Raw genomic sequence first — 22,594 nt, forward strand, 5'->3', positions numbered from 1 at the left:
GTAAAAAGCTGTTGGCTCCCAAGGGAACAATGAAAGCTGAGGAGGTATGGCTGGGGATCAGGATGAATAGCTTTGGCTACTTGCTATCTCACCCTGTGTTCTAACGGGTTCCTCCTTCTTCTTATTGCCTAGATTGTGTGCACATCGAGAAGGCTGACATCTACTTCCTTGTCGATGGGTCTAGCAACATCAAGCACAATGATTTTCTTGAAATGAAGGTGTTCATGAATGAGGTGATAAAGATGTTCCGTATTGGGCCTGACAGAGTACGGTTTGGAGTCGTTCAATACTCAGATAGAATTAATAGTCAATTTATCCTCAGCCAGTATTCCAGTGTGGCAGAGCTGAAGGTAGCCATTGCTGGCATCCAACAGAGGGGAGGTGGCACCATGACCGGTTTGGCCTTGGGCAGCATGGCTCAGGTCTTTGTGAACACTGCTCGCAGCAATGTGCCTTGGTATCTCATAGTCATCACTGGTGGTAAATCTGAGGACCTGGTGGCTGAGCCTGCAGACGCATTGAGGGCAGAGGGAGTCATCATTTATGCTATTGGAATCAAAAACGCTAATGATAATGAACTCAAGGAGATAGCTAAAGACAAGATGTTTTTTGCAGCTGAGTTTGATTCCTTGAAGGCCATTCAACAAGACGTGGTACAGGACATCTGCTCCTCAGAGTGTAAGAATTTTTTCCCTTAGTCTCTCTTTCCTACCAAGTATATGCACTGTAAGAATTTTTTCCCTTAGTCTCTCTTTCCTACCAAGTATATGCATGCAATCTATTTGAATAGGCTTCATTCTCAAAGTGTGGACTCACTGGTCCAAAAGTGAATATTGGACACAGAGTGACCGTGACCTGGAATGAAGCAAGTTGGTTAAATTTTATCTTTATCATACAGCTGTATCTCATTTGTGCTGGGTCACAGAAAATTTATTTCATTGACTTCCTCTCCCACCCCCTTTAAAAATGTTTTCATGCTGTGTCTATGCCACCCCAGACTGTCCTGGGGATTTATAATTCATTGGTTTCAGGCTCTGAGTGAATGTTCTGTTCTCCTTTTTTTCCCCCAGCCTGTAAGAATAGGCAAGCTGATATTATCTTCCTGATAGATGGTTCAGAATCCATCTCTGCAATAAACTTTGAAAAGATGAAAGGATTCATGAAGAGGATGGTGAACCATGCTAATATTGGTGCTGATGAAATTCAGATTGGCCTTTTGCAGTTCAGCTCAACCCCCCAGGAAGAATTCAGGCTCAACCAGTACTCCTCAAAGGTGGACATCCACAGAGCCATCTCAGATGTTCAGCAAATGAATCATGGCACCTACACTGGGAAAGCCCTGACTTTCACTCTGCCTTTTTTTGACAGTCCAAGAGGAGGGAGACCCAGTGTTCATCAGTATTTGATTGTGATCACCGATGGGGTTGCCCAGGATAATGTAGCCATACCAGCCAAGGCTCTCAGGGACAGGAACATCATTATTTTTGCCATTGGGGTGGGAGCAGCCAAAAGTGCTCAGCTTTTGGAGATTACTAATGACCCACAAAAAGTATACTATGAGGAGAATTTTGAGTCCCTGCAGAACCTGGAGAAGAAAATTCTTCTTAAGGTCTGCATTCCACAAGGTAAGTGACGGAGGGTTTGTTATTTGATCCAAGAGCCCATTGTAAGTGTCAGGGACACTGTTGTCTCTCTTAATAAAATGAAACAAGTCCTTCTAACTGGAGGAGGGAGGGAGGGTCACCCTGAGGAGAGGACAGCTGGCCTGAACTCTGAATGCTGTGGTTCATTTTCACCAGGGTTTTTTTTTTTTTTTTAGTCATTCTCAAGGCTGTCACCATTCTGGACTCCAGTGGCCCGAACCTTCCCAGGACTCTCTAGAAAGTCCTTACAATTCTTCAGTGTATTCCTTGTAGATAGAAGAACTAGAATGGAATATTTAAACACAACTTTAATGAAGATTTGGGCATACCAAAAAGGAAATCAAAGCAGAGAGTAATATCAGTTACATGGGTGCTCTTATGAAATAAAACACATTGTTTTTTTCTATGTGGCTTTGAAAAGAGGTCTCTCTGCTTTGTTGACAAAGCTCCTCCTCCCAACAGTTTGGGTCTATGCTGGTCCCCAAACTTGCCTTTCAGTGGGAGATTGACCCAGAGAATATCTTCATGGACAGTGCTCCCTCCTACCCACAGGGAGTGAGATTCTCCAACACAATCACATTGTAGTCAGAATGGCCAAGCTTTAGATCGTCCTTTTTTGTGTGTGTGTGTATGTGTGCTAGGGGCTATTCTGAGGGCTTCCATGTATAAAAACATTTAATCTTCACATAACCCTATTAAGTAAATACCATTTTACAGTTGAGGAAATGAAAACACAGCAAAATCAGGTTATTTGGCCTGAGTAAATGGCACAGCTGAGATTTAAACTTGAGGCAGTCTGGTTCTAGAGTCTGTGTACTGGATATTGTTCTAGAGTATCTTTTGGTATAGTGTGGTAGAGCAAAAGAGGGCCTCTCAACCTGAATATGCATTCAAATCACCTGGAGATCTTGTTGAAATGTAGATTCTGATTCAGTAGGTGAGGGTGGGATTCTGCATTTCTAACAAGCTCCCAGGTGATGTTGATCCAGTTGGTCCTCAAATTACACCTTGAATAGGAGAGTAGTCTAGTAAGTCTAGTGTAGTAGAGTGTGTAGTATAGTACAGTACAGCATAGTATGGTATTGTAGGGCATAATGAAGGATAATATAGTATAGAAGAGTATAATATAGTATGATATAGAATACCATAGAATGGCATACAATGGTATAATATGGCATAGTAATGCATAGTATAGTATAATAAAGCAAAGTATAATATTAAATCATATAAAGGAGCATATGATGAAACCCATAAAGCCCAACATTCCTACATCAACTCCATGGGAAGCAGATACTTTTATCATACATAATTCCCAGGTGAGAAATGCAGATGGGAAATAATGGAGGCAGGGTTTGAACTTCCCAGAAATTTGGTGTTGAAAGCTGGAGCCAACTTTCTAGAGCATTCAATTGATATTTTTGTTCATACCGTGTAAAGGATATCACTTTGTTGTGTCCTTGTGAATTCAGAAATCAATTGAAAAGAATGGATGTGTAAAATTATTTTCTAAAAAGTGTGGATTGTGGGATGTCTTGTATTAAGCAGTTTGGATTTTTCAGGAGTCAAAATCCTATTTTTGTTTGTTGTTTGGGTTGTTATACACACACACACACACACACACACACACACACACACACACACCCCTGGGTATTATCCTGGGCAGGAGAAGAAATACAAGATTCCTGCTTCTCTTTTTAGGCTATTTTATAGCATGTAGTAAATTAGCATTTACATTCATCTTCAGCTTTGTCTTCTGACTTTTTTGATAGAAGTAGCTGGATACCTCCATAATGACTGGAATCTAATTAATTCCAGAATTCCAGAATCATAAAACTGAATCATAAAGACGTTAGAGATTACCTGGCAAGGTTCAACCCTCTACATTAATAGGGAAAGAAAATGCTTGCATATTCTTGCATTACAGAATAAAGCCAGCTGGAAATGTTCCTGGGAAAAAATGTAAATTAGAAATGTTGGAATAATACACCATACTGCAAAAGGGAAATTTCTGTTTTTCTGAAGAAAATGGGATTTTACATCTGTGGAAATCCCTTTTGGTGAATTTCAATTAGAAATGGGATTTACATCTGTGGAAATCCCTTTTGGTGAATTTCAATTAGAGATTTAAAAGTCAAAACAAAACCAAGATATTTTATATGAAAGGAGGGGAGAAAGGCATTTTGTGTCTTGGCACTTGTGGAAACATCTGGCCAGCTAGCATGGATGTATATTATTTAGGGGATGGAAAACTCATGGCTCAGCCCTGGATCTCAGATCCCTGAGATATTGTTTATGACCATTTTCACTGATAAAGGGTTCAGTATTTATTTATTTTCCTCAAATTTCCTCCTAAAATCTGCAGTTTTGTTTTTACAACTTCTGAGCCAAATACTCTAATGTGCACTGGACTAAGGAGAAAATATCCACGTGTCTTGGCTTGTCCTGGACAAATTGCAAGTTATGCTTGTTGTCTAAAAGTAGTTAATGGTAGTGGCCCTTTTATTATTGATAAGTTACATTTTAAGTTATTTGTCCGCATTCTAACCCAGGTGCATCTATGACCAACTTTTGCCTCATTGGAATTCTGTGCATGGTTTTATTATTCACCTGTGAGTGAGTGGGTATAGCCTGAAGGATCACTGGGTTTTCAAATTTTAGCTCTCTTCCAGAAGAGCTTAACAATTTTTAGGTACAAGAAACGGAAGATTGGGAGTGATTGTCAGTTTTGATATCTTCTAATATGCTTCCCTGAAATTAAGGATACATGTGAGTGGTGAATGAGGGAAAAAACTTTGAGGGGAGAAGGAAATAGTACAGCTTTGTGCTGGAAGAAGACTCAGGGCTCATTCATATTCCCTTTTTCATTCATTTGTCAAACATTTAATAAGCATCTGTCTGTATCAGGCATTGGGGAAGTTAGATGTCATAGCTCTTACTATGAAGAAAACTTTGTTTAGTGGGAGAGAAGGTCAAGTAAAATAGCGGTGGACATGCAGGGGTATTTAATAAGTCAACTTGAGTACCTGGAGACATGAGTCAGAGCTTTAGGGAAGGGGATCACTTGAACTACAACTTGAAGGACATGTATGGGTTAACCAGATTGGGGTTGAGGAGATGAGAAAGGACACTTCAGGTAAAGGGAATAGCAACTGCAGAGGAACAGAGCTATGAAACACTATATATTGTATCAGTTAGCTTTGCTGTGTAACAAACCACTCCCCAAATCAAACAATCCCTACCATTATTTAGCTTATATTCTGTGGGTTGGCTGCAGGTTCTTCTTTCAGGGTTGGCTGATATATTCTGGGCCCGGTCATGCATCTAGAGATGACTAATTTGATTTTTTTCTCCTCCGCTTTCAAAGGATGCAACATAGATTTGTCCGTAGGAATTGATATTTCCAGTCCCATTAAGCAAGATCAGCAGAAGCTTCAAGGGTTACTGCCAGAGCTGATGCAACAGATGGCCCAGCTTTCCAGCATCAGCTGTAGGGCTCCTGGTCGCCCCAACGTGATGTTCCGCTACTTGGTCCCTGCCTCAAATGGCCAGCTTATTTTTGACTCCGGCTTTAAAAATTATAGTGATAAGATTATTCAGACGTTCTTAATTCATCAGGCTGCCAAGAGGAACTATATGGATGTGGATTTTTTGCAGTCCTTGGGAGATAATGCTATCCAGCTCTCTTCTGCTACAGTGAAGGTAATAAAGGCTGAGAATCCATAATATGGAGCCAATTGCCAGGGTGGGAGGGATTGGGCTTTTGTGACTGAGGCCAATAAGTTGTCCTTCACCGGAGATTCTACGTAGAGAAAAACCATAGTCTTATTCAGTAAAGACCAACGAGGGATATGTTTTCATTCAATCAACAAATACTCACTAAGCCCAAGAAGCTCTGTGCTAAATAATGCCAGTAGGGATAAAAGGATAAATCCCTGCCCTCAAGTTGCTCACAGTTTAGTGATCCAGATTCTTCCATGATGCAAATTCACTCCAAAGACAACTTGGAAGATATTAGCTCGTTATGGTCACTCATTGTCATGTAGAGTACAGCCCATTATTTTCCAGTCGGCACTTTGAACTGTCTTTAGTAACTCACTAAGGGCTTGTTGGTTGTTTTCCCTTCCTGGTGCCCAAGAACTATACACCTGCTAAAGCCTGTAGAGACGAAAAGACCTTACGTGATGTTTATTTGGAAATGACAGCCCCAAACTTTGAAAGTTACATTTAGTTTTTCCTTCAATCATGCAGCCAGTGGATTTATTTCTTAAATATGTAATTCACTTTTAAATTAAAATTTTCTGTGAGTAAAGGTAACCCATTTTAATTATTAAAAACGCATTAAAATTTTGGTATTTTTTTGTGTCAGTAAAGATGGATATTGCAAGACAGTTTTTGGAGGTATTTTAAGTGAACAAGTTAAGCTGGTTCCAATTCTCTTTTTGGTGGGGGGTCTTGAGATTGAAGTAAAAATGAATGTGTGATAAAGTAACAGATAAATGAAGGGGTGAAACAAAACAGGGTGAAAGGCTGGATACAACCAGAAAAGCTAAGCTTATCTTTGCATTTTTATAAAATGTGCAACACTCAGCATCCATTTTCTCCCTCTTCTTTCTTCCCTTTCCCCTCTCCCCTTCCTTTCACTCCATCCCTGCTCCCCACTACCCTCCTTTCTCTCATAAACAACAGGTCCTTTTAGTGTTTACAGATGGACTGGATGATGATCTCCAGAGACTGAAGGAAACCTCTGAGCTCCTCCGCAGCAAAGGTGGGTGCATGTGGTTACCCTGGGTGGGTGGTTCCTCCCACAGGAACTGAGACACTCGTTGAGATTTCCAGATGGCACTGGATTCCGTTAAGCCATCCATAGACTAACCATAGAGTGGTTGGCGCTCAGTGCCCACAAGGGTGATGCTTTGTATGAATTAGGGGCTGTTCAGGGCTGAGAGAACCCAGGATCCCATAACCCTGACAATGATCAAGGGTCTCTCTGACTGAGACAGGATTGGCCAATTATCAGCCTGGCATCTGCTTTTGAAGGTTGAATGTGCAACTTCATGATAATTGAGTGCTGCTTGAGTTTTCTTAACAAGGGTCTCTTTTTCCTAAACTCTGGAATCACCCTAGAGCTGGGCTTCGTTTTTTCCACTGCCCGCCCTTCCTCCTCTGCTCACCAATTCTTCCTCTTTGACCATCCCCAAGGGCTGCTACTAGTCTGTACAGCATCTTTGTGAAATTAAAAAAAGATGCCAATGCTCCTGGTGTATGCGACCCTGTGCCTGGGCGCCTGGCTTAATGAATGGTGTGCTGGCTGGATTTCGGTGCCCACCAGCTCCCTCAGCTGGGTGTGCTTGGGCAATAACACCTGTGTGGCTGTGCGCGATTGCCGTTCTGTCCCCATTTGGTGCCACTCAAAAGCTCTAAAGCAAACTCAAGATGAACCACCAGCAACTCATGCTCCATCTACCTTTCTCCCTCCTCGGTAGAGTATGTTCAGTGTATTTGTCTTGAGATGATGCTTTCCATTGGTCGACACTATGCTGGAATATTTTCTGTGATAACTTGCTTCCAACTAAATTTACCACATAGGAAGTTTTAAAAGTAAATTTTCTGGAAGAGAATTTGAAATCTTGGACGAAAGACAGCAAACTTTGCCCACATGCTAGATCAGCATTCCATTTCTAGAAATTTTAAGGAATGATTAAGACTGTGCATACAACTTAAAGAAAAATTTTTTTAACGTTTGCTTATTATTGAGAGACAGAGAGAGACAAAGCATGAGCACGGGAGAGGCAGAGAGAGGAGGAGACACACAACCAAAGCAGGCTCCAGGCTCTGAGCTGTCAGCACAGAGCCCGATGTGGGGCTCGAGCTCACAAACCGCAAGATCATGACCTGAGCCGAAGTTGGACGCTTAACCGACTGAGCCACCCAGGCGCCCCTATGTATACAACTTTTAACCACAGGATTGTTAAGTGGTTTGTTTACGATAGCAAAAAGCTGATGTGTGTGTGTGAATGTACTGCTCAAAATATTAACAGAAATATTTGTTCAGAAATACTACAAACAGTGACTTCTAGCTGTTTGAAAAGCATCCTTGTCTGTTGGTTCTCTGTCATGTGGACAAAGCCAGATGATTTTGTAATGCCTTCATCAGGAGGATAGGTTCGTGCTGCCATAATAAACAACCTTCAAATCCCAGTGGCTTAAAGGAGCAAGAATGTATTTATCTTATGCCTCATGACCGCTAATTTGTGTCTCATTCTCATCACTCGAGGACTCAGGCTGAGAGAGGGTCTGTTCCTGTGGCAGGGGGCAGGAAATGGGGCAATGAATGTATGCACTGCTCTGAAAATTTCTCCCAGGGCGTGACACACGTCACTTCTGCTCATGTTTCATTGGTCAGAAATGCAGTTTGACACAAGACAGGTGAAGGCTGGAGAAAAGGGTGGGATGATGCATGCATATTTAGGGCCAGGACAAAGACCAGTCAAAAGACCTACAAGTAAAATCTCCCACCTGCTGGCATTTTGAAGGATTCTCTGGGCTCCTCATTATTGGCCTGGAAGGTGTGCATAAATTAGAAGAACTCCAGGAGCTAGAATTTGGCAGAGGATTCTCATACAATCAACCTCTGAGCATCACACAGCAATCCCTCCCAAGCATCTTACGGAAGCAACTTGTAAGTATTTTTTTTCTAACCCCATCCTTCACTAGGTCTGTTTATTCTAATAATTTAAAAAATGCAGAGGGAATAAAAAAAATTAATGTGTATTTATTTATTTTTGAGAGAGAGACACGCACAGCATGCAAGCGGGGGAGGGGCAGAGAGCGAGGCAGACACAGACTCTGAAGCAGGCTCCGGGCTCGGAGCTGTCAGCACAGAGCCTGACGCGGGGCTTGAACCCACGAACTACGGGATCATGACCTGAGCTGAAGTCAGACAGTTAACCGACTGAGCCACCCAGGCGCCCCAAAACCCAGAGGGAATTTTGTCTCTTTGGTGTATCATGTGACATAGGTTAGCACAGTTGGAAAAAATCACGTTATGTGAATTCTGTTTCTCAGGACACAATTGCAGAAAGAAGATGCTGCAATACATATACAAAGTGTTTTGGAGAAGATGGGCACCGGGGTGTTGGTGGGAACCCTGGGAACAAGGTGAGAGTTTGTTGGACGTGGACGGTGGGGGGTGAGAAATGACGTTTCAGCACCGCTAGGTACCAGGCCCCGTGTTCTGTCTTTAACATACCTTTGCTAATTCTACCCTCTTAATAAACCTTCGAGGTGAATATTATTTTTACGGGTGTGCAATAGAGGCTTAGAGAGGGAACATTACTTTCCCAAAGTCACACTCTTACGAAGAGGCATTTGGGGATTTAAGCCCCTTTGTCCACCTGACTCCAAGTCTCACGTTCTTTCCACTCTCTTATGCTGTCTCCTTACATTTATTTGACAAAAAATTTCACAAACAAATTTCACAGCCTCTACTGCTGCACAGAAGTTTTCGCTTGTCTGCAGAATTTTCACTTGTGCCTCATCTGCCTTCTTCACAGTGGTTAGTACTTCTTTCCCTTTGAGCTAACTAACCTTCTGTTCTAGAGGATTAAACTGAGGAAAGATACAATTGCTTTCTTTGTTCAGTAGTCGTCATTTTGCATCTGCCTGTTAACTCCATGGTGAAGTGATAGAAAATTACCATGTCCCACTTTAATTTTTTTTTATTAAAAAAATTACCTTAATGTTTATTTTTTTAAGAGAGAGAGAGTGCACATGAGCGGGGGAGGGGCAGAGAAAGTGGGGGACAGAGGATCTGAAGTGGGCTCTGTGCTGCAAGCAGATAGCCCAATGTGGGGCTCGGACTCATGAACTGAGATCACAACCTGGGACAAAGTTGGACGCTTCATTGACTGAGGCACCCAGGCTCCCCTAACGTGTCCCACTTTTAAAGGAGAATAAATCTCATTAAAAATGGTCCTCATTTATCTACGAGGTTCCCTCGCCCACAAATGACAGCTTTATGATGGGATAATCACAAATCCTCTTGTAAGATTGAGTTAAACCCATTGACTTTGTCCATCTTTTTACATTCCCTCTTTGTAAGATATTCTGTGAGGTTGTTGGAATGAGCTCTTACTGACTTTGCCGGTCAATCGTGATTTAGAAGAGTATAAAGTATATGATTACTTTTAAAGAAAAATTGTAGTTATTCCCTACTACTAGATTTTTCCCCCTTGTGTTGTTCTTAGGTATCAGACTGGAGAATTAGGAAATCAAGCTTGGGAACCTCTTGACATACGTTTTTTTGTTTTGTTTTGTTTTGTTTTGCATCTCAAGGACTCTGCCTCACAGGCCAAAGATGGGAATGCTTTGAATAGTTGACTTCTCTGCTCTGTCTTAAGAAGTCAGTGATTGGTTGGTTGCATCGACATTCATGTCTTTGTTGAGCCCAAAGAGAATACGGCTCCTATATCTTATTGCCCAGTTTTTCTATCAAATAAGCACATCTGGCTATAAATGGCAAGCCAAACTTCCTTGAGAGGAAATAGTTTATGTGTTTAGTTATCTCAGAAGAAGTAAAAAAGAGAGCGAGGAAGAGACTAAACATCTGAGTCATACAGAAATAACCATTTCTCATAAGCAATAGGGCAGTAACACCTTTGCTTACTGACTTTTTGTAGAACAAGGTCAAAGGCCTCTTTAAGAGTAACAGTGTTCCTCAAACATTTAGCTAGAAGTTAGCTTTGGCTTGGATTTTCATGATAAAATGGCTTAAAAAGTATTTTAGAAAAATAAAAGTAGGTTGATGTGCCAACAATTAAGAAAAACAGATATTCAAGACAGGCCAGAAATACTTGTTTCTGTATGTCTTTACACACTGTACTCAATGTTTAGTAGGTTCCCGATATCATGTCAACTCCATGAGACAAGGGTATCTGTTAGTAACAATTCTTATGTCATTTGGCTTTGAGGGAAGAATTTAGAATCCAAGTTACTTCTTTTGATTTCTTTTTTTCTCAGGGAAAGAAGGGTGCTGATGGGTTACCCGGTCATCCTGGTGAGGAAGGGGGACATGTAAGTACTGAATCTGATTTTTTTTCTTGGAAGGCATATGGTAAAATGCGTCAAATATTAGAAACACTTAACTGCGCTTGAGTCATGAGTTTTTTTCTCATCTATACCATTTAAAATGGGTTTAAAAATATCTTCATGAAAATAACCGTTTGTTATAACAAATGTTAGGGGGACAGGCTCCAGCAGGTGTTTAGTGATGAAGTGTGGTCATTTTAATCTGAATTTGAGGTAACTTAAAATGTGGTCTGTGTCTGATGAGTATGCATATAATAGTAGTTGTTAATTGTGAGCTAAATTGCAGGCAGTTTGTTATTATCAATGAGATCGCAATGTTGGTAAGTAGTTTGACAAAATATAATGAAGAGAATCAAGGCCATTCTTGTAACAAGATCACTCGGATGCCTCCTGGGTGGTCGAAAAGGTGATAGAGTTGTAGTTACCCACAAATAGTTTGCACATAACCCTGCCTATATCCCTGGGCACGGGAAAGTTAGCTGTCACGTGATTAGATGTGGAGAAAAATGCATACTATAGGGAGAATTGTTGGCTAAGGGACTGGAATGTGGTAGGGACCGTCTTTATCACACCGTGTAAACATCAAAAGGATGTTGGGATGTTATAGGTTTCAGTTAATTTCAAATTGTGGAAAACCCCTTTACCACAGGTATCTATTTTAAGGTTGATTTGTATACACCACTGGTTCTCAAACTTTCGGTCCCAGGAAACTCTCGAAGGGCCTCAAAGAACTTTTGTGGATGTAGTTTCTATCTATTGATCATTACCATGTTAGAAATCAAAACTGCCAGAATTTTAAATTATTTATTTATTTTATTCCCCCCAAAGAAAAACAAGCCCTTAATATAAGTGACCTCTTCCTTTGTGAAGAATAACTACATTTTCCAAGACAAAATAAGTGCGTGAGAGGTGTGGCATTGTTTTTACATGGTTTCAACGTCTGGCTTCTTAGAAGACAGCTGGATTCATATGTCTGCGTCTGTGTTCAGTCTGTTGTGATATCACTTGGTTTATGGTTTCTTAAAAACTCTGCTGTGCACTTCGGAGAGAATAAGAGTAAGAAAATAAAATACCATCTTCGTGTAATTAGAAAGTAGTTTAAACTTTCTGAGCGCCCCCTCCCAAAGGGTGTCCTTGGACCATACGTTTCAACTTGCTGGGATAGTCAAGCATTAGTGTTCTTATTGCCCAGTTAGAGTTTCACATTGTTTTATTGTTCTAAACATTTAGGCTGCTGGAACTTGGAAAATCAACAGAAATTAAGAAAAGAAATGCAGCTGCTGAGACCTATATAAGCTGATTCATTTCTTTGATTATATTTGTTGGAGAACTGCTCGACTTTTCTCTCTTTAATTTGCCTCAGTAATTAGTCTTAGATGTTAGAAATACATTCAGAAATGTGGGCTGTGGATTTTTGCAATTTTGTTCAGGTATGGTGAAAATATTTTTTTTCCCCATTTTTATGATGTTTTAAACGTTCTTTAAGTGTTAGTTTTGAAAAATATATGTGTATGTATGTATCTGAGAGAGAGAGAGAGAAAGAGAGAGAAAGAGTGTGAGCAAGGGAGAAGGGCAGAGTGAGAGAATCTTAAGCAGGCTCAGCATGGAGCTCAATGTAGGGCTCGATCCCACTACCTTGGGATCATAACCTGACTCGAAATCGGGAGTCCAGTGCTCAATCGACTGAACCATCCAGGCACCCCAAATGTTATTTTATTTTTTCTGCTTGGCCTGTGGTTCAATGAGTCTGGCTAAATTTAAGACAATACTTTAGGGCCTGACCAACTGATTAGTGTCATTGACACCAATTTCAGACAAATAAGATATAAACAAGCCCTTGTCTGTGTAGAGTAAGAGGCAATTTTGTCCCCCTTCTCTGCTCTGTTAACATCCTAAAACGAAGATGGTTTATAAAGACTCTAGTACAGAGCTAAGAATATAGTGTGAGCGATATATATAATTTTATACATTTAAAATTTCATAGTAGTTATTTTAAAGACAATAAAAATAAATAACAAGTTAATTTTAATAATATATTTTATTTAATCCAGTCTATCCAAAATATAATTATTTCAATAGGTAATTAATATAAAAATTGATGAGATTTACTTTTTAATGTTTGTTTATTTTTGAGAGACAGAGGGACAGAGCATGAATGGGGGAGAGCCAGAGAGAGAGGGAGACACAGAATCTGAAGCGGGCTCCCGGATCTGAGCTGTCAGCACAGAGCTTGATGCGGGCCTTGAACCCATGAACCATGAGATCATGACCTGAGCCGAAGTCAGATGTCTAACCGACTGAGCCACCCAGGCGCCCCAATGAGATCTTACTTCTTAAAATATACTGTCTTTGAAATCCTGTGTGTATCTTATACCTACAGCCCATCTCAGTTTGGACTAGACACATTGCAAGTGCTCAGTAGCCATGTGTGGTATATATGGCTCTAGTAGGTGCCATTTTCTTTTTACTGCATTTCTCACGAGAGAAGGTGACAGAATATGTTGTCCTCTGAATGGCTTTTAATATTGTTTCCCCCCAAAGCAGGTCACACTGGTCTGCTCAATGGCCAAGACGGCTCTTTGCAGATGGCAGGTTCCAAAATGGGGCTATAATTTGTAGATTCAAATTGCAAGTATATAATGACAAATAGTTAATTCGTTGTTCCACTTATCTATTACTCCTCTTTCCCCAACACCCCCCCTCAAAAAAAAAACCCAGTGGTGTAAAACAACAATCATTTTGTTACATCCACGGACTCTGTGGGTGGGGAGGCTGAAAAGGAAAGAGCGGATGGCTCTCTGCTAGGTGCCTGAGGTCTCAGCTGGGCTGACTGGGCAGCTGGATGACCCCTGCAGAGATGACTTCCCCTCCAGTGCTCTGGAGCTTGGCTGGGATGGCAGAAGGATGGACCATGGTGGTCCAAGGACAGGTATGGTGGTTGGTTCTAAGAGGGAGCCCCCACCAAGGAGGTTCCATCCTGAGAGGGAGCATTCCAGGAGATCAAGGCTGAAGCTCAAGCCTTCTGAGGGAGCCTCAGAAGTCAAGTGGTAACTTTTCTGCCTCATTCTATTAGGTACAAGCAAGTCCCTTACCCCAGACCAGATTCAAGAGGGATGGGGGTGGGGGGTGGGGATTAGATAGATCTTTTCTCTTGATGGGGGAGTGGCAAGGTCATATCCAGAAGAGCCCTGAGATTTTGTTGTGGTCATCTTTGGAAAATACCATCTGCCAGACTCATACGTAAATTCTATATATTTTCAAAATGTACCTAGTATGAGGTGGTGGTTTAAATATGCATTGGTTACATATCAAAGCCTTACATATCGAATTAGTCAGATTATCTAGGGTCCCCAAGAACAGCTATGTAACTTCAGCAGCAACAAAACCAGCTAACATTCGTTGAGAACTTCATATGTGCCAGATGCGTGGCTAAACATTTTATATACATTTCCTCATTTCATCTATAAGATATTACTGTTATTCTCATTTCTCTTAAAATAACTTGAGCCAGCCTAGCATTTGAACAGCTTTCAGCACAGCTTTTGATGATATTATTCTTTCCACGAAATCATGGCTATAGTTGATAGCTTTAAACAACTACTGTGAACAAATGAGGGATCGATTTTTTTTTCTTTTTTTTAATTTTTTTTTTATTTTTGGGACAGAGAGAGACAGAGCATGAACGGGGGAGGGGCAGAGAGAGAGGGAGACACAGAATCGGAAACAGGCTCCAGGCTCCGAGCCATCAGCCCAGAGCCTGACGCGGGGCTCGAACTCACGGACCGCGAGATCGTGACCTGGCTGAAGTCGGACGCTTAACCGACTGCGCCACCCAGGCGCCCCGAGGGATCGATTTTTAAGCAGATAGAGCTTCGTATCTGAATGAAAAACATAGTAAGCCCAAATTTTATCTTCGAAACCATTAGACATATGTGCTCATTATAAGGCAATTCCTGTTTTCTCATGAGAACATCTGAAAATATGCTTTTGCTCAATTAGAATATATGAACTTTGAGGAACATAGGTGGCAAGTGTCTACTTAAAACATTTAACTTATTTAGCTATACAAATACTTTAAAGTCTTTCATTATGTAAAATGATGTAAGAAATTCTGCTTTTTCTCTTTCTCATATTTTCTCAGATCATGAAAAATTCTTCCCACGGAGTTTCTATATCAGTTTTTGCAGCACTCCTAGAGTCTCTTTTATGACTGTCTTATCTGGTTTTCTAGAGTCTGTTGTGTTCACTTCTATCTAAGTTATTTAAGATAAACCACTTTTTAAGCCTGTTTATAAAGGCTGTCATTGCAAATTTCAGTTTTAGCTTCAAAAGCCCAGTGCCTCATTTTTCTTGTGGGAATATCTTTATGGTCTCCACAGTGTAATCATGAATTCTATTGCTTAGAAAAGTGATTTTTAAAAATCTCGTTTGCGTGGCATCTAACGTCCGAAATTGCGAGGTCTCACTTTCAAATATGATGAATAAGTAATCTCTGTTAGATTTCTTTACTTCCCTTGTTTTTCTTTTTTAACTGATCTGGTAGGTGACATCCATAGGGATCCTAGAAATATCTTAACACTGACTGGGTGTCACTACTATGCTGTTCAAAGTGAAGCAATGGAGAAAGTACTTTGAAATATGAGAATCTTTGTGAAGACTTTGTGAAAATTCAAGTTGAAGAATACTCTTTCTCTGAGGAATAATTTTGGGCAAACACATACCTGATCATGTATGCACGGCAACTGAAACTTTAGGAACTGTGAGTAGAAGTCATAAGAGTCAGCTTTTTGCTTTTTCTTCACAATTTCCTTGTAAGTGTTTAGTTGTGGCAAAATATACATAACACTTGTCATCTTAACCATTTTCAAGTGTACAGGTCGGTGGTATTAAGTCCATTCATGCTGTTGTGCAAACCATCACCACCGTGCATCCCCAGAACTCTTTTCATCTTGCAAAACTGAAACTCTGTCCCCGTGAGCCCCTCCCCGCTAGCCTCTGACAAACACCATTCTACTTTCTGTCTGTATGAATTTGGCCCCGCTAGGTCCTTATAAAGTGGGAGCAAACAGTATTTGTATTTTTAGCTCATTTCGTTTGGCATGATATCCTTAAGATTCATTCGTGTTGCAGCCTGTCAGAATCTCCTTCCTTTCTAAGGCTGAGTACTATCCCATTGCATGGATATGCTACGTTTTGTTTTTCTGTTTATCTGTTAATGGACACTTGGGTTGCTTTCGCCTTACGGCTGTCGTGAATAATGCTGCTATGAATATGGGTGTGCAAATATCTCTTTGAGACACAGTTTCCAATTCTTTGGGGGTATATACCCAGGAGTGGAATTGGGAGATCATACGGTAATTCTGTTTTTCGCTTTTTTGAGAGACTACCGTATGTTTTCCATGGCAGCTGCACTCTTATAGCCCCACTAACGGTGCATAAGGGTTCCAGTTTCTTCACATCCTCTCCCACACTTGTGTTTTGTTTTGTTTTTGTTTTTGATGATAGCTATCCTTAGCGTGTTTTGTTTTATTTTGTTTTGTTAAGAATAAATTTTAAGAATTTTCCCTTTGTGTCCCTGCTTTGTTAGGGACATTTGTTTTGTAGGTAACTATTTTCTGATAAAGGCAACAACCGATTATTCATGACTGATAACACTATATAGTGCAATATTGTAAGTGGATATGTTAAAATTAGATTGTCCAGATGAAACGTAAACACCATACATTGAACCTAAAAATGTGGATAGCTAGGAAAAAGGGGGAGAATAGACATTGACTTGGCATCTACTGTGCGTTAGGTTTTGCATTCGGCATTTTATACACATTATGACATTTAGTCTTTCTCACAACCCCCTCCAGATAAGTGCTAATACCTTTATTTTATGGATGTAGAGTTCAAAACTCAGAGAGTGTGACTTTTAAGGTCAGACAGAGATGGTTGCCGATGTGCCCAAATCCATGTCTGTCTGATGCCAAGACCTCTGCTTTTCTCATCATCTCTTGCTATCTAATTATAAAACACCTCATGTGTCTAATCTATATGACTTGTGACGTACTTTCAATACAGTATCTCATGCATGCAATACAACAATCCTGTGAATGGGCAGAATCAGTATGACCCAGATCCATATTTTGTAAATGGAGAAAATTGTAATTCATAGAGTCATGTGCTCATCCAAGCTCACAAAGCAAATTAGAAGCAGAACTAGGACTTGAACCTGGGACCTTTTCACTTTTGATCCAAAGTGTTTCTCACTTTACCATATTCTCTTTTACTGTCCTGGGCAGCTTATGTGGTGAAGTTATCTAACATTTTTAAATCAAAGTGAGATTATATTTATAGACTCTTTTGATGAAAACTCACAGGCCATACAGTACTTTCTAATTTATAATTAATTAATTTGGCAAAAAGGCATGCTATTTATCATTCTCTTCCCTATCCAATACCTAGATCAAAAGATTATGTTCACTAATATAATTTAGGCAGTCATTCTTCAAATTCGGAATGGACGTCCTGAGGGCTGGAAACCCAGAGATAAATAAGTGAGTCCTTGTCTCCTTAGAAGCTCTCCATATAGCAGGAAACACAGAAACAGGTAATAACACACAGTGTAACAGAAAAATCGTCTCAGAAGAGGACGTGACGTATGGTCTATACCTTAGGAATGGGCAGGATTTCACCTAGAAGAGAAAGAGTTAAATAGTGGTTTATTCTTTGTGAGCTCACAAGGAAACCTTTATCCAATTTTAGCTGCCTGAAGGCAGTGTTCAGACACACCTTCTGTTTTGTTTGAATTCCGAAGTGGCTTGAATGAATTGGTCAAAAATATAGATAAGGCGGATTTGTATGATTTGGGGTTGTCAATATGGGCAGTTGACAGATAAACATTCTGATTACCTTGCAGGTGATCTGATCAGGTCTTTGAGGATGTAGAAGTAATTGGAAGGGCAGCACCATATTTTAGTCATTCTGACGGTCACTATTGCTGATTCGAATCGGTTGGGTGATGACAGAGATAGTTGCTTGACTCTTTCTGTGTGTATTTTTATTCCACAGGGAGAAAGAGGCCCCCAAGGTCTTCCTGGACCCCAAGGTGAGGAAGGATGCCCGGGTATGAGAGGACCTAAGGTGAGTGTGGACCTAAAGCTGTGGAATTCTTTCCGTATCCCGGCTTTATCCCTTGAGTTTGAGGAAAATCTTAATTCTTCAACATAGCATTTTAGCTCCTTCCCAGTGTAGGGTTTCCCAGAAGTAGAGCCTGAGAAAAGGAGTCAAGTGCAAATAGTGCATAGGGAGGGGATCTCAGCAAATACTATCGAGACAGGAGAGAATTTAGGGAAAGGAGGTGGCCTAAGAAGGGTATGGTTGCAATTAGATCACCGCTGTGGGTAGATAGAGCCTCATCCTGCTAAGGAACTGTGTGAGCCAGTGTTGAACTTGCACCTCAATGTTACCCCATCCAAGCGGTGAGAGAGCTGGGATATATATGCACCAAATCCTATCAGGCATTAGTTGCAAGCTGGTCCCAGTGGATATTAATTCCCCAGTAATTCTGGCTTGTCTTTTGTGTGGACAGGCTCCAGTGCCAGAAAAAAGCCCTCAGGAAAAGACATAGTGCTGGTGGTTGGAAGGGGGTTTGAGAATACTGACATTTTAAAGCCTAAAGCAATAATGGGTGGGGCTCCCTTTTCAGTGGTGTCGTCAGTGTCTCTTCACCTTCCAGGATTAGAGAATCTCCTTGAAGAAGGCCAGAAAATTTTCTCTACAACTCAGAGTCCTATGGAGAATTTTTCTGACCAAAGTTACCGTATTCTGTACACTTTTAACAAGTTACTCTTTCAGTTCATTTGTGCGGTTGTTTCTGGAAGCCTTCTCACGCTTGTTAGCCGGTGTACTCTCACTTTTGTTTGAAAAATACGATTCTTCTATTAATAAGCGGCAGGTCACTGTCATTTCCTGCTCACCCCTGCTATGTGAGGAGTTACCAATGTGATTTTTATCAAAGTCACACTCAAAGGGGAGCAGTAGTAATCAAGGTGCTATGATGTGCATTGTAGTTGCTGGAGACGAAATCTCCATTTTGATCTACTAATTAATTGCCTTTTCTTGGATTTGGGGAATATATGGTGTCCTAAGAGAGAAAAATCTTATTCGAACTCAATTCTTTTCATTTTTTTCCCCCTAACTTTAGGGAGCAAGAGGATTTTCAGGAGAGAAGGTAGGTGACCTTCCTTACCCTTCTTAAACGGGAGAGCAATTTCTGTGGGAAACAGTAACAGGTCACTTGCTTTTCCTTTGCTTGAGTGAAGTGAGCCTCCAAACTTTCTGACAAGGGGATATGTCAGATGATATTAACAGCCAAACTGCTATGCCAATAAATGGCTATTGGTCAGGTATGTATTTCATATTTAAGGCAGGGACATATATAATTTTCCTGCCCTGCTAACTCTATAACAATTGAGCCACCATATTCATCATATGCTCTGGGAGAGTTGGTCCTGAATTCAAGGTGTGGCAGGGAAGAGTCTGGTCAAGCTGAGTATCAAATGGGAGATGGACGCCAGGACAGGGTTGGTAGGAAAGGAGCTGCACAATAAGGGAATGACTTTACATTCAGATTCAGAAGCAAAGTATCCATTTGCTCATTCGTGCACTCAAGAAATATTTGTGTAGGTACCCATTCTGTTCCCCACATTATCCTTGAGAGTGGTTACAGAGTGATGGACAAGACAGACAAGGGCTGACAGAACTTTGCTCCTAGTACCACAGATTCACCCATGTGGCTTGTGGCAGATACATTGCATAATTTTAGTATGGGAGTTTGGTGTGCTTATTTTCATGCACTAACTCAGCTGTCTTTTGGTTTAAAAAAAGTGCCTGACATGAAAAGATGCTCAACGTTGCTCCTCATCAGGGAAATACAAATCAAAACCACACTCAGATATCACCTCACGCCAGTCAGAGTGGCCAAAATGAACAAATCAGGAGACTATAGATGCTGGAGAGGATGTGGAGAAACGGGAACCCTCTTGCACTGTTGGTGGGAATGCAAACTGGTGCAGCCGCTCTGGAAAACGGTGTGGAGGTTCCTCAAAAAATTAAAAATAGATCTACCCTATGACCCAGCAATAGCACTGCCAGGAATTTACCCAAGGGATACAGGAGTGCTGATGCATAGGGGCACTTGTACCCCAATGTTTATAGCAGCACTCTCAACAATAGCCAAATTATGGAAAGAGCCTAAATGTCCATCAACCAATGAATGGATAAAGAAATTGTGGTTTATATACACAATGGAGTACTATGTGGCAATGAGAAAGAATGAAATATGGCCTTTTGTAGCAACGTGGATGGAACTGGAGAGTGTTATGCTAAGTGAAGTAAGTCATACAGAGAAAGACGGATACCATATGTTTTCACTCTTATGTGGATCCTGAGAAACTTAACAGAAGACCATGGGGGAGGGGAAGGAAAAAAAAAAAAAGAGAGAAAGGGAGCCAAAACATAAGACTCTTAAAAACTGAGAACAAACTGAGGGCTGATGGGGGGTGGGAGGGCGGGGAGGGTGGGTGATGGGTATTGAGGAGGGTACCTGTTGGGATGAGCACTGGGTGTTGTATGGAAACCAATTTGACAATAATTTTCATATTAAAAACAAAGTGCCTGAAACTTGATTTCCTCATGCGGATGGTAGGAATGAATCAACTATTCCACATGCATAATATGCATTTTATTTGGCTGGCAAAACTCTGGACTTTTTTTTTTTTTCCAAAAAATGCTTTGTAATAAATACGTTAACTGTCATTCTGAGACAGTCAGTAAAGCGAAGGGCCCACGAGATGGAAGTGATGGTTTATTTGAAGAGATGTCACCACACCACGGCCAGTGTTTAGTCTTATCCAGTTAGCATCAATTTTTCAGTTCTTAAGGACTTTTCTTATTGTAAGTTTCCCCAAATGCATACACGTGGATGCACTCCCATTTAATTCCTCCTTAATCTGGGCTCTTCTAAGTTTCCATTATGTGAATTAATTCAGGCATATTTGTCTGTCTTTTTAAAATAAAAAAAGTCAATGACAAAAGGACCATCTTTAAAATTTTTTAAATGTTTATTTTTGAGTGAGGGAGGGAGACAGAGCACAAGGGGGAAGGGGCAGAGAGACAGGGAGACCCAGAATCCGAAGCAGCCCCCAGGCTCTGGGATGTCAGCACACAGCCCAACGTGGGGCTTGAACTCACAAACTGTGAGATCATGACCTGAGCCGAAGTCAAATGCTTAATGACTGAGCTACCCAGGCGCCCCGGACCATCTTTAACATGTAGACAACCAGTGGGAAATGTTTTATCCAGTCTTTTGAAAGAGTGACTACTTGTTCCCAGTGCAAAAGTGGAAAAAAGAAGTCTTTATACCCATTTGAATTTTGAGTTTCTTTTTTTTTAAATCTTTTTTTCCCCCCTTTAGCACTTAAAACTGTCAGGGAAAACAGTGTATAATCATTGTTTTTTAGTATGTGAATGCAGCATATAAATGTCATTTCGGAAGGTCTAGACTCTTCTACCGACTAAAAAAAAATATTAGCAAGGATATCAACATCAAAGCAGTAGTCATGTACCCCTGGTCCTCTTTTCTTCAATAGTTTATCTTCCTTTGCTCCACAGGGAGATCCTGGTGACCAAGGCGCTGATGGCTTGGATGGGGAACAGGTATAGAAAGTTTCTCATTCTCTGTTTCTCCCTCTACTAGTTTGGCATTTATACTCTCTATTTATATTTTCCCCGATATAGCCTAGAAACGTTAGCATGCATACTCAACAAAGTCTTAAGTCAATCTATTATTTTTCCTTATCCTCAGAATATAAGGACCTTAGAAACTTAGCTCTAATCAACTGCCTTCTGTAATACATATTATTGTTCAGTATTTTGTTTCCATTCAGTTTTGTTCAAGTCTATCAATTAGTTGTTGTTATTATTTTATTTAGTCATTGCTCATCTAGCTTTACCCTTATTTGTTACTTTCACTGATGCCTTCAAAAGAACACGAAAGATCCTGTGTCTTTTGCCTAAGGTACCACTTTTGGAATTTCCTTTGATGAAGTTTATAAACTTTGGTTTTTGTTTCTCTAAAAATCTCTTTATTTTACAATTTTTCTTGTAAGATAGTTCTTGGGGAAATAATGACTTTCTTTTGGCACTTAGAAAATGTCATTTCATAGTCTTCTGGCTTCTGTTGTCTTCTGTCTTTCATTATTGCTGTTAAGAAGTTATTTGTCAAACTAATTATTGTTCCTTTGTCAGCAGTCTTAACAAAAAATATTATATTGCTTTAAAAATTTCCCCTTCTAGGGGAAGCAAAAATAAGATAAAAACAGAAAGGGAGACAGAGTATAAGAGACTCTTAAATACAGAGAACAAACTGAGGGTTGCTGGAGGGGTGTTGGGAGGGGGGATGGGCTAAACGGGCAAGGGGCCATTGGGCCACTGACGCTTGTTGGGATGAGCACTGGATGTCATATGCAAGTTTTGAATCACTAAATTCTATTCCTGAAATCATTATTATACTATATGTTAAGTAGCTTGGATGTGAATTAAAAAAAAATTTCCCCCTTCTTTCTAGTGTTCTGTAGTTTCAATATGATGTGTCCAGGTGTGGCTTTCTTTTTATTTATACTGCTTGGGACTTGTTAGGTTTTTTAATCTGAACATTTGTGCCTTCTATCGTTTTTGGAAACTCCTTAGCAAATTCTTACTTTGAACTTTTTATCCTTCCCATTTTCTCTATTACCTGTTTTTGGAAGAAATTTGTCCTGATGTCTCTTAATGTCCCTTTCATGTGTTGTTTGTCTTCCTGTGCTGCATTCTGAACA

The 22,594-nt window shown here is 40.5% G+C and overlaps 1 protein-coding gene across 1 annotated transcript in view; it reads left to right on the plus strand.

Annotated features, from left to right (window-relative positions):
- Positions 1 to 22,594, plus strand: part of LOC125175170 (collagen alpha-4(VI) chain-like) — a 103,571-nt gene that overhangs the window by 17,226 nt on the left and 63,751 nt on the right. The window contains exons 5-14 of the mRNA XM_047875508.1: positions 133 to 678; positions 1,071 to 1,625; positions 5,008 to 5,342; positions 6,330 to 6,408; positions 8,177 to 8,322; positions 8,709 to 8,801; positions 10,662 to 10,715; positions 17,787 to 17,858; positions 18,922 to 18,948; positions 21,390 to 21,434. Coding sequence (XP_047731464.1) covers positions 133 to 678; positions 1,071 to 1,625; positions 5,008 to 5,342; positions 6,330 to 6,408; positions 8,177 to 8,322; positions 8,709 to 8,801; positions 10,662 to 10,715; positions 17,787 to 17,858; positions 18,922 to 18,948; positions 21,390 to 21,434 — 1,952 coding nt within the window. The remainder of the gene's footprint in view (positions 1 to 132; positions 679 to 1,070; positions 1,626 to 5,007; positions 5,343 to 6,329; positions 6,409 to 8,176; positions 8,323 to 8,708; positions 8,802 to 10,661; positions 10,716 to 17,786; positions 17,859 to 18,921; positions 18,949 to 21,389; positions 21,435 to 22,594) is intronic.

This window comes from Prionailurus viverrinus, chromosome C2 (genome assembly GCF_022837055.1).
Source record: "Prionailurus viverrinus isolate Anna chromosome C2, UM_Priviv_1.0, whole genome shotgun sequence".
In the NCBI taxonomy this organism is placed as follows: domain Eukaryota; kingdom Metazoa; phylum Chordata; class Mammalia; order Carnivora; family Felidae; genus Prionailurus; species Prionailurus viverrinus.